The 12,971-nt window shown below is 42.0% G+C and overlaps 1 protein-coding gene across 1 annotated transcript; it reads right to left on the minus strand.

Moving 5' to 3' along the window:
• Positions 1 to 2,688: 2,688 nt before the first annotated feature.
• On the minus strand, positions 2,689 to 4,957 carry LOC131228569 (F-box protein At1g47056-like). The gene has a single exon (XM_058224321.1). The coding sequence runs from the start codon at positions 4,754 to 4,756 to the stop codon at positions 3,110 to 3,112; it is 1,647 nt and encodes a 548-aa protein (XP_058080304.1). The 5' UTR covers positions 4,757 to 4,957; the 3' UTR covers positions 2,689 to 3,109.
• Positions 4,958 to 12,971: the final 8,014 nt, after the last annotated feature.

Below are 12,971 nucleotides of genomic sequence, written 5' to 3' on the forward strand. Positions count from 1 at the left end.
TTCAATCTTGACATAAATACTGTCAGGCTGAAATTTAATGGTCTACATTTACTGGCATCCAACAACACACTTGCTACCTAGAAGACTAGTTAACTCACAAGTGTCATGAGGATGGAGAGCGGCCATCTCCACTCCCTAAAGACACCCCAAACGCCTGCCGACTCCAGATTCTCCATCAAGCAACCATCAAAATTCTTCAATCATAAGAACAAATCAAAAATAGATAAAAGAAAAGTGCAAAAGCAAAAGCTTAGAACCATAGCTCAAAAACCCAAAAGCTCAACTTGATGTTCAGCTGGTTTGAATTGACTCGAAGTCTCGACCCACAACTCGATATTTAATCATTATAAATTGAAAATACTACAAATGTTGATAAATATTTAAAATATGTATATCTCTACAGGTAATATAAAATGTGAATGAAAGCAAAAATGTAGCAAATGCCTTGATGGTTAAGGACATTGTTTTGCCTTGTTAAGATTAGGGTTCCAATCTCACTCCCAACACTTCTTTTAACAGAATCTCACGTCTCACAAGGCAAGTGACTTTTCGAGTCGACCAAGTCAAGTTAACTCAGTTAATGGCGTTGCTTTGCATGGTTAAGATCGAGGGTTCAAATCTCACTCCCAACACTTTTTCTAATAAAATCTCGCCTCTCATAAGGTGAGTGACTTAGTTCGAGTTGACCAAGTCGAGTTCCACTCTGATGCAGGACAATTAACTACTTGCTCTAAAAGCTCGAACTGACAGAGCATGATGAATCAATCACTTTATCTCATAGTCCAGGCCCCACATCCCATAGGCAAGGACCTCAACTGAACCCCCCTTGTGGGCCCCACTTCACATGGGTTCTGCTTCACACGGGTGGGGCCCGCCTCATACGGGCCGCCCACTCCGAGTGTGCCCCTGTATCCCACAAGCAACCCCACTCGAGCCTAATGTGAAAATGCCCCTGTACGAAATAGTCTTGCGACTCTTTTTTCTTTTTTTTTTTTTCCATATAAAGTTTCATAAATGTATGACCCATGATAGCTAAAATGCCATTACGACGTGTTATAATGAATTCATTAAAGGATGGGGCAATCTAATTGTGGAGAGAACCTCTATTTTGGTCATCAACGACTCTTGTAACCACATAAAGGGAAAAAGACCTCTTTCAGTTATCAACAACTCTTAAACACATAAACATGGCACATGTGCAAGTGATCGGTATCATTGATCAAGTGCGCCCCATTGTGATAGGCCATAGTGCAAAAGAAATATACACCAATTGAATGACCCCAACCATTTAACTGAAGGACTTTTCTAGACTGCAAATGGGGTTAGAATGCGGGGCTCCACATGACAGATCCCATCCAATGCCTAGTTCCCAACATCAGATGCCATACGTGTTAGAGATATGGGCCATTCATTAGGTAGCTTACACTCTGGACATGCCTGGACCAAAAATAATTGTTGCTCTGCTAATCATACAGGTCAAACTAGTTTGAGAAAGATGAGCATGTAGAAAAGAATTCCAACTGTCTAAATTCAATGTACATCAATCATCAGTGGCTCACTAGATTAATCTACCCTCATTTTTGGTATATGGCAAGTTCACAATGAGCACCACCTAACGAATGGCCCGATCTCTGACACATGCCATCCCATGTGGGAATAAGGCATCGGAAGGATAGCTGTCATGTAGGCCCTGCATTCTAATATTCTATCAAAACCCCTGCAAATGGATGGTCAAAAGAAGAAATTACCAACTGCCTATATATGATGAATAAAAAGGCCTTTAGTTAAATGGAGCATCTCCTGATTAATGTGACTTCGGATTACCTCCTATCCACAATGGTAGCCCATTGAATGAATGGTCCAGATCTTGTGCATGATTCACATTTTTATGGGATTAGTAACACTCAGAACCAAAACGGGAAAAAGTTCTTAAATGAAAGTATCCCTTAAAAGAAATAAAATCTAATCACAAGTTGACATAGGAGGATCTATAGTGGTGACTCATGGCTGTTATAAAGCCACGACAACATTACGAAAACCTTATATCCACAATTCAAACTTTTTTTTTTTTTTTTTGAAAAAAACAATTCAAACCTCAAAAGGTGATCGATTAGAAAATATTTTTATGAGGTACCACATGGATTAATTATCTACATCTATGTCACCATGGAACATGATAACTAGTCAAACAATTTCAAATATTGGTGTCCACTTGAATTAATTATCTGCTTCCATGAGAGCGTAGAAGCTTTTGTTTTAAAATGCAAGTATAGTGGGTAGGAAGTGGGAGGCGATACCCTTTTGCATATACTGTTTCAAAATGAGCAACTAATACTGTTAGATGTGTGTTGTGTGTGTGTGTGTGTGTGTGTGTGTTCATCAATGCTCCCTTGGGACACGATACCCTTTTATATCTCTCTTTTAATAAAATAGGCTGGGAAGTCATTTTATTCCCTAACACAACATCCTTCCTACATGGTATCAAAACTTGGGCCTCTCTCTCTCTCATCATTTCCCCAAATCTCTACTCCCTCCTACATGGTATCAGAACTTTGGGTTTCCCTAACCCCAGTTCCCTCCCTCACTCCCTCACATCCAAATAATTGAGATGATTCAAGAGCTCCATTCTCTACAAACGAAAAAATAAGTGCAACAACAAGACAATTCCTAACGGAATTTGACAGCAAGTAACAGAAAATTTCTTGTCGTTGACATTTCCAACAGTGGGATCATCAAATGATTCAATTCTACAGGCAATAAAACAACAACACGCAAGCTTAGAGCCAGGAAGAAAATCAAGCATCTCACAGACGATATGAAGCAAAATAATCTAAACAAAGCAAGTCTTCTTTAGCCCATTTCAGCTCACATTGTGCATGGCTTAAGATCTCTTCCGTGTAAGGAATACATCCAATACGCATCGGATTTCCTGCCCTAATGATAAGAAGTGGATATGCACATGCATTGCCAATTTTCAGGGAAATTTTCATGGCATCACTGCCGATGCATTGTTTCCATTTTCTGATGAAATTCATCACATCCTACATGCAGCAAACAAATCAGGAGACATCCGATGCGTTCCCCGAAACTTAGATTTTAAGCCATGATATTAAGAGGTGTGGGGGTTGCTGTTACTGTGAGACCACTTCCTGATAGTGCAAGCCATGAAATTCCTTCCTGCCAAAAGACCCATCTTTGCTTTGGACAATGCAGATCGACCGCTACTGCTCGAAGGAAGACCGACGGCTATGGGCTGCGGGATCAGCACGGGCAATTGCTCACCACCAATTTCTGGCACGCCACCATCACTAGCACTCCCATCCTGTTGCTCGATCGCCCCAGTATCCAAGTTAACAGCAAGTGATCCCCTATTCGCCCTCAACAAATCTGCACCCTCACACGTCACTCCCCGGCACTTCTTGACCTTCACCTTCACCAGATTAGGGCACCCACCTGCGAGCGCTTCCATCCCATGGTCTGACACGGGGCACCCCTTGATACAAAGCTTCCGCAACGCAATGCATTTGGCGGCAATGCACGAGATCTCCGCATCCCCAATCGTCTCGCTACCGCAGAGTGCCAGCCGCTCCAAATTCCTGCAGTTGCTAGCAAGCAGTCCCAAGCTCAAGGACGTCGGGTTCACACCAATCAGGACCAGTTCTTGGAGGTTCAAGCATCTCTTTGCAATTGCAATCAGCCCTTCATCCCCAATCCTGTTCGTCTTCCATCCATCTATATGAAGCTTCCGTAAGAGCTTGCAGCGGTCAGCGACAGAAACAAGGCCGGCATCCGTACACTCTGGGGTCTTCACAAGGTGCAGGATCTCGAGATCTGAGCAGTTTGAGATCGCAGAGAGGCCGCGGTCACTGACCTGGAGCCGTTCAAGATGGATCTCCATCAATACAGAGGCTCCCTGTTCCGTAACGGCTTCCAGGAGCCGATCCCAGTCGCCTGAGCATCGGAAAAGCTTCAAGGTCTTCAAATTCTTCGCGCCCATGATAAGCGGCCCGAAGCACTGACCGTTGTAGAGCTCCTTCAAGCAGATAGACTTAAGAGACGACGCGGCCGCGCCAGGGACCACCATCTCAGCAGCGGCCCCATCAGTGAGGCCACGGAGGCGCTTGATCGAGAGCTCCTCGAGAGCGGATGCGTGATCAAGGACGGCGTTGATGCCTTTGGCACCAAAGGCACATGATCCGACGGACAGCTTCTTCAGATCGGGGCAATTGATAGAGAGAGAGGCCATGCCGGCGTGGGTGATCTCACGGCAAGATCGAAGCTTGAGGCGGGCCAGGCCACGGCAGCGGAGGGAGATGAGGGCGAGGTCATCGTCACCGATGCTGACAGAGCGACGGTCGCATTTCAGGGCGAGCTTCGAAACGGAGTCGAACCGGGCGAAGAGAGGCTCCACGGAGAAGGCGAGCTCGGACCGGGCGTCGAGCGAGAGCCGGTGCCTGGACTGGCCCTCCACCACTAGCCATCGGTGGCACACAAGCGAGCAGCGCTTGCGGTCGGCAGATCCTAGCGAGTGGAACACGTGTGCCAGGCACTCGTCGGGGAGATCGGATGTGAAATCCCAGTAATCGACGGCGGCCGCAGCTTCTTCATCGCTGGAGATGGAATAACGGTCATCTTCTGCACCGGATGAGGGGATCTGGGCCGTCGGTTTCGTATTCTTCATACGATGTATAGGATTGGAGTTGTTGCGGCGGATCTGGGCCGATGGGATCCCGGCGATTGAAGCGGTCTGGCCCATGCAGCAGGAAGGCGGTTACCGTGCGCACTGGGCGGGCCTTATCCTGCGCACTCGTGGATCTGCTGCTGCTGCTGCTGCTGCTGCATCTGCGGCCGGTTTTTCGGTCTGAGAATTCGAGAGAGGCGGACTTGAAATGGAAATTCAATTTAGCTTTCTTTATTTTTTTCACTTTGATGGATGATAATATTGCTTTCGGCTATCTGGTTGGATTGGGCTTCCGCATATATACGACGATTTAAAATGTGTGTCGATTCGCGCAACTATAATCTGAATGATGAATCGCATGACATGTGCCAAATTTACACACGTGTTACATATCAATTCCAGTAATTAGGTGGGCCCGATATGGACATTGCTTGCCACGTGAATCAATCCATTCTCTTCATCAGGTTGGGACAATCTTTGATTAAAGTCACTAACAGCTTGGCATCGAAGCATCAGTGCGGCCCACCTAATGAATGGACTGACATACGGCAAGACATGTTCACATCAAGTCCGATCTGGCACGTGTACTCGGACTGGTGAATGTGTAGGTGATTCGCTTGTTCAGACGCTACTTGCGCGAATCGCTTTGCCATTTTGAAGTTACGAAAAAAGGGAGTCTGTCAACGGCGTGTGCGCGTATCCACCACTCAGACCGTTCAGAATGACTTCCACGCGGCGCGTGTGTGCGAGGGTGGATGTAAAATGAACGAAAAAAAGGTTGATACTCTGGCAGCGTATGATGACTGATACTCATGCACTAGGAAACGGTACAGGTGGCCTGAAAACGATCAAGTTAAACCGTCAACGGACACGAAGTTATCTTCGTTTCCTCAGTGAAACTAACCGATTGATGGACATTCATCCGATGCTTGAGATGAAAAGTAGCTCACCCTCTTAATACAACAATCATCTGTCGAATAATCGGACGATAGGACCAATTAACTGGCCTTATTTTTGAATTAAGACTTACAAATAATATTTTCCACAAATTGGACGGTTTGATTTGAGTTGATATATGCAATATGGACCACTCCTGATTGCACGCGTTTCAACCATCCTGCTCTGACAGAGTATTAAATTGGCTTGTAAAATCCGACAAATATAAAAATGTCCGAAGGCCAGAAACTGTCCAACAGTCGTAAAGTGCGAGTCTAGGCGCGTTTGTGGTCTTTGCCTCTTTGGACTTGCGAAGAGATTTTCAGCAACACGCTTGAACTGCAACACGTATCAGGGTCGTAGACCCAATCTACGGGTGGCAGCCGAGCCGAGTCCTTGCCGGCCTGCGTTACCCAGCCCCATTCGGATTGGTGGGTCGAATATAGACTTTTGGCCGTCTTTCGTCTTTGTCGACCATGCCATGCTGCCGTTATCTCTCAGCGATGAATGGAGATATTACACAGGTGTGGTACGTTGTTACGTGTGCAGCGCAGAGCCTCTTCCATGGAACCGTTATCATCTACTGCACACTCATGCTCCGTGTGGCCCACCACGTTGGATATGTAAATCGACTCCATCCACCAGGAGAGAAATTTTATTTTAACCGTACATACAAAAACTCAACCTGGTAAAAAGATCCAGTGGACCACACCAAAAAGAACACTGTGAAATTGATTCTAGAATCTCTATGTTCAGATGGTGTGGCCCACCTGAGTTTCAAATTAGTAAGTTAGCCCTTGTCGATGGGCTGGAGAAAAGATTCACACCCTGACGACCCCACACAAAATCCTACATTTTATCCTGTTGTTCCCGTTGGTGTGGCCAATCTGATCCGTAGATTTGACTCGTTTTTTTCCCCGGGCCTAGATTATACAACCCGATGGACAGAATGTTCATATACAGGTAGTGGGCCCCACGGAACTTGGGTGACAGGTGTCGTAGAGGATTTAGGTAGTCTTGGTTCTTGTCACGCACATCACGCCCAGCTCGTCCTTTGGGAGCGGATCAGGTGCGGCCCGGCCTCACCCATTATGATGCAGCCCTGACTGTGGAGCCTACATTGATGAATTTATTATATATCCACACCGTCCATCCGTTTTTTCATATCATTTTAGGGAAAAAGCCCAAAAATAAATCAGATCCAAATCTCATGTGGACCACACCATAAGTAACAGTGGATATTTACCATTAAAAATTAAAAACATTTTATAGGTCACAAAAGTTTTGGATCAAGCTGATATTTGTTGGTTTCCCATTTATACCTATCTGTGTGATCTTATCAACGGTTGGATGGCATATAAATATTACGTTGGCCTTTAAAACTTTTTAATGGTAGGCGTTCAATTAAAAAAATGTTTCCTATGATGTGGTCCACCTGAGATTTGGATCTGATTTATTTTAGGATCATGACTTAAAATTATCTGTAAAACGGATGGACGGCGTGGATATATATTACATTCATCAAAATGGGCCCCACAGTCATGTCCGCACCATGCTGGGTGAGGCGGGGACGCATATAGTTCTGTTTAGCGGGACTTTTAAAGGGAACCGTTCAGGCACGTCGACGCAGCGAATGAATCTGGATCACCCATTCGGTGGATGCCACCAAGATATCAATACCACACCGACCGGGGATTCCAGCTATTTGTCTAACGGACTTTTCTCATTTTGAATATGGACCGTTGACTTCTGATGTTTTCACCGTCAGATTGAAGGCTACAGATTTGGACAACTAAGACAGCCTGCGGCACGTTTTCTCTACGGTGGGCCATTCACTGTAGGACCCACCATCTGGACAAATCGGCAAAGAAACAAGCATCTTTGTGATTGGTTGAAATGGGCCTACCGCCGTAGACTTGTGAGGTAGATAGTTTCAAACCTAATTTAGGTACAAAGGGAGGGCCCAGTCTCTCCCTAACCTGAGCCAACAACGTATGGGTTGGAAAGGCTAATAAGGCTAACTTACCTACTTCTGTGGACTTTAGACACTGATGTTACATTCTCCCAATCTCTCCCGAACTCGAGCCAACAAGGTATGGGTTGAAAAGGCTCGGATTAACCTGCCTACCTCTGGGGCTATAGAACCAAGCTCGAAAGGTATCACAGAAAATGAGTAAGATCCCCACCTCCTAAAGAGCCATGTAACCCAAACAATTCAATTGTTAGCTACAACTAATTTAAAGTCTTATCTCATTTGGATGGCAATAGGGATATTGATAACCTCCTCACTGATGGCCTTACAAACGTTGTTGTCAGTGTGTCACTAATGAAGGTGTCTCTTGGTATTATAAGACTTCCCTACCCCTTTTAAAACTCATGTATAAACTATCATTTATATGGAATTGAAAAGACCATTCAGTGTGCATTGGAGATGGGATCTAAATAACTAAAATAAAATTTGTACATGCGTGGGATGACATTGTTGTAATTTGATTGCCGAAGTCTTCCACACCATACAACTCAAGAGAAGCACCGGGATGAGGATTAGCTTCAGTCATTGTAGACTTGGGAACTAAAATATATTTATATAGTTTAGGGGGTTGAGGAGTTTAAAATCCATCAAAACTCCTTTTTAGGCTCCACATGAATTTAGCATTCCTACTCCAATTAAGAACATTGTATATGTGACACAATTGTAACGCACCACTCATTGCATGATTTTAGATGAATCACAACTTTGTGGGGTCCACTAGTATGCCCAATCACATTATTCAACCTTTAGGAAAATCTAGGTCGTTGATCAATAAGGCCCGCCTTATGGAATTACTATATTCTTCCACATATGCCACATTGATCAATGTCAACGATCAATTTAAAAACATTTTGAAAACACATTTTAATTTCGAAGAAAACATCCGAATGGTTAACCAATGCGATTATTGGATAATACGAGCAACGCTTCTCCAATCTAGGCTATCAAGACTGCTAGCATCGAATCGTGGTAGCCTTCACAACATTTAATTATATGAAGTGACACTGAACACAATCACAAATACTACAAGTTTTAACAATATAGACTAGGAACTAGAAAGTGTGGTATAAGGATTGCACACTTAGTGCGTTCATATGTGCCCATCCTTAAGAGGTCCTGGAGTTTTCATATATTTCCAATGAAATATGACTTTAATTCCGTTTACTCAAAAATCAATTGTGCTTGCATGGAGAGAAGCAGAAATTTTTTAATATCAAAATGATCGAAACATTACAAATGAGATCTCTTTGATGTCTATGAAAATAAATCATACTCAACTCCTACTAACTAAATACATCTATGGGGTTAATGACCACATGGTTATTACATGCACTCGAAAAGGGCGTGATAGGGAGCCCTTTAATGAACGGATCTGCCATCATCTACTTAGTGCCAATGAACTCCACAGACACTAAACAATTCTGAACTCTTTTCTTCGTAAAAAAAATATTTAATGTCGATATGCTTCGACCTTGTTGAATACTTATTGTTGCTAGAGAAGAAAACTACAACTGAGTTATCACAAAAAATTCTCAATGGTTTCAGGATATACTCCAATACCTGCAAACCTGAGAAGAAATGTTATAACCATAATGCCTGATTTGATGCTTTATGACAAGAAATGAACTCAACTTCCATCATAGATGGGGTTGTGGTCGACTATTTTACACTTTTTCAAGACATGACTTTGCCAACCATCATGATGATGTAGCTTGAGGTGGACTTGTTTGTATCAACTTAGACAACATAATCTGTCTTAGTATCCAACTAACTCTAAATAATTAGACCTTCTGTATGTGAGTCTGAAGTCATTTGTCCTTTGTAGGTAGCATAACACCTTCTTATGGACGTTGAAGGGTGGATTTCCCGAGGGTACGAGAGATTTACTATCTTCTTTCCACTGGTTATCTCTCTCAATGGCTTTCATTAAATGGGGTAAAAGATGTGATATTTGACCAGAGTCGCCACTAACCAATTATTAGATTCTAGAGTTGGTTAGCGCTCATAGAAACGCTTAAGATTGAGAACCCGAATATTTTTTACCAAAAGATAACTTGTGAGTTTATTTTCCAGATATTCTAAGTAAGGGACCATGGTTACAGAGAGGGAAAGTATTAAGCACCCACTTTATTCGTATGGATGTATGGTCTTTACTTCAAAAGATCTGACTAATTTATAAAGAATAAAGGTAGTTCTTGTGTGCAGAAAATGTAATGCGATGTAATAGTAGGAGTGTTTGATCGATCTGAATTTCTAATTGGTAGGTTCTGATTATATCGATAAGTCGCAGAGCATACGTTCGAAACGATCACATGTAGGGTGTATGGTATGCTCGATGTTGTGTTTATGATAAAACGACAGCTAACTAATTAAGGTTTCTGGTGGACCTGTTGTGATTATATCGGCAGGTCTCAGAGCATACACCCGCCAATCAGATATAATGGAAAACGATGAAATGTAATGCGTATGCTAAAACAACGGCTAACTGGTTAAAGTTTATGATGGGCAAGATCCAATTATATTGGTGAGCCACATAGCATACGCCCACCAGTCAGATGTGTGAAAACAATGAAAATGCACTGTAATGCGGATGTATATGAGGAGCAAGAGGATTGAGAAGGGAAAGAATGTTGCACGATGCTAATATGATGATTTGATAAAATTGATAGATGATTGAATGGTCGGATGAACGGTAGTGTTACAAGGCTAGATTAAGTGGCTCATATTCGAACTTAAGTGGCTCAGGAGGCTTAGAATCTAGTTAGGCTAGGCTAGAGCAGGGTTGGGCTCTCTCTCTCTCTCTCTCTCTCTCTCTCTCTCTCTCTCTCTCTCTCTTTCCTTGGTAAAAGGATGGCTTCCTGGGTGTGTTCTCTAAAATGAAAAGGGATGCTCCCTGATTCTTGATATGTGTGAAGTGGGAAGGGGAGGGGGCTATTTATACTTTTCAACCCTGGTTTTCTTATAATTCATGGTTGATCCTAGGGAAAAAAAGTAGTTGAAGGGCTATGATTATAGATTGCCACATGCCATCATCTCATGGGTTGGATGGGGTGGTAAAAGGGTAATTTTGGGTAAGTAAATGCACCTTAACCGCAAACTTAAAGTTAAAAAAATGTGAGTTCCATATGCTTGAGGGATGCTACTCCAAAGAGGAAGAGTGTTGAGTATCAAATATTGCATATTTTTTCCTATTTATATCTTGATTTTATAAACATGATAATGCTTAATGGGTATATTTTATAAATGTTTCTATTGCAAGGTGAACCTAGGAACTTGGATTGAAAAGAATATTAAAAGCAAGAATTTGATGCTCAAAAATCACCAAGGCAAAAGATGAATCTTAGGAGACCAAGAATGAATTCTTCACATATTAAAGATTTAAGAAAACTAAGTACAAAAGATGAAGAAAAGGCTGGAGAAGATTATTTAATCTGCAGCAAAAAAATAAACAGGTTCGGTCTGACCGAAGCTAACTTCGGTCCAACCGAAATCGCGTAAAATAGTCCAGTAACCAATAATGAAATTTAGAGTTAATTTGGTTCGACCAAAGTATAATTCGGTCCGATCGAATCCAAGTTCGGTCTAACCGAAGGAAGGATTTGGTGCGACCGAAAGTGCACAAAAAGCTCTAGCGAAGAACGATGAATTTCGGAGTTAATTCAATTCAACCGAGGATTAATTCGGTCCGACCGAACCCAAGCTCGGTGTGACTGAAATCGAGCAACTGTTGAAACAAAATCCTTTCATGATTTGAACTCGACTTCGGTCCGACCGAAGGTGACTTTAGTTCGACCGATGTGTATTGCGACTGCATAAATTTGAGGCGGTTTTAAGGTCGGTTTGTAGAAATTCCAAGGTGGTGCAAAAAATGGTGTTTCACAACTATAAATAGGAGTCCCTAGGACATCCCAAAGTATCTTCTAGGGTTCAAGGAGTAGAGCTAAAGGGTGGAGGAGCCTCCCACGAGTTTTTCTTCCTTTTCCTTAGTTTATTTTCATGATTTGTTTAAGAGATTTGGTTTTAATCATGTCGATGGTTAACTAAACCTCTTAGCTAAAGCTAAGATGTGAAGCTTGTAGCGTGTTGGGATGTTTATTTTTCTTTGATTCTTATTTATATTGAATTTCATTGATTTCTAGTTTGAATTTAAGTAATAGTTTCAGCTTTCTATGGTTTATTATGAATCAAATTACAATAGATGCTGTGATAGCTTTGAATATCTTCTTTTTCATTGTAAGATTATAAGATCGGTAAATCCTGTTATTCACCATTATCTCCTGGGCATGGTAGGATGATGGAATCCCTTCCAATCATTAAAATGCTTATTCATGTGAGAACTAATTCAATGCGACATTCAGATTGTGCTTTAATTATTTTATCTTCCAGTTTGATAAGATATGACTTCGATTCCAGTTGTGTTTATTAAATCAAGCAGGGTAGCATCTTGATAGTTACAAGTAGATCCTTGGCGCTCTAGTTCCCTTTTGATATTTGAAAAATCTTTCACAATTACTCTATTTTATTCTAGACTTAGGTTTAGATCTTATTCTAGTTCTAGTTCTAGTTATTTTCAAAATATGTACAAGTTTAGTCTCTGTGGATTCGACCTCGGTCTCACCGAGTTATTACTACATCCAGACCCTACACTTGGGGTTGTGAGCAAGTTTTTGGCGCTGTTGACGGGGACTATGGTTGCATTTTTTTGAGATTAATTGGTATCCGAATTAGGTTAAGATTAGGGTTTTTTTTTTCTGTTATGCTTTTAGGTTAGGATTTTCTCTAAAATTATTTTTAAAGACTAACATTGTTTTTCTGTTTTGTAGGATCCTAACATAGCGACTTTTATCTGGTAACCTCGTTCCAATTCTCTTTTTCTTTTAAATTTCTTATTTGATTTATTTAGTTTTCTCTTTCTTAGATTGAGAGTGTTTCATGCTCAAGTGGGTCTGTGATAACACGCTACATCTTTTAGGTGAAGGAGGATTAGTCGAAGGGTTGCCTATCCATCACCGGATTACACATCACTTAAGATCCTTAAAGTTAACAGAGGTTATGGCTGCACATCAACCTCAACACACAGTTGAGAAAGCCCAGGATGAGAATGAGGTGCACCATGTACCCCCGCCTCGTGCTCTATGAGATCATTTACAACCGGCGGGGGTGAGCACACCTTCCTACATGATTTTTCCAGACAATGTAAGAAATATGAAAAATAAACCGAGAATGATCCAACTCATTCCAAAGTTCCATGGACTTGAATATGAAAGTTTATATTTACACATGAAAGCGTTTGATGAGATAACAGCCACTTTACACTTTCTT

The sequence above is a fragment of the Magnolia sinica genome, chromosome 16 (genome assembly GCF_029962835.1).
Source record: "Magnolia sinica isolate HGM2019 chromosome 16, MsV1, whole genome shotgun sequence".
In the NCBI taxonomy this organism is placed as follows: Eukaryota; Viridiplantae; Streptophyta; class Magnoliopsida; order Magnoliales; family Magnoliaceae; genus Magnolia; species Magnolia sinica.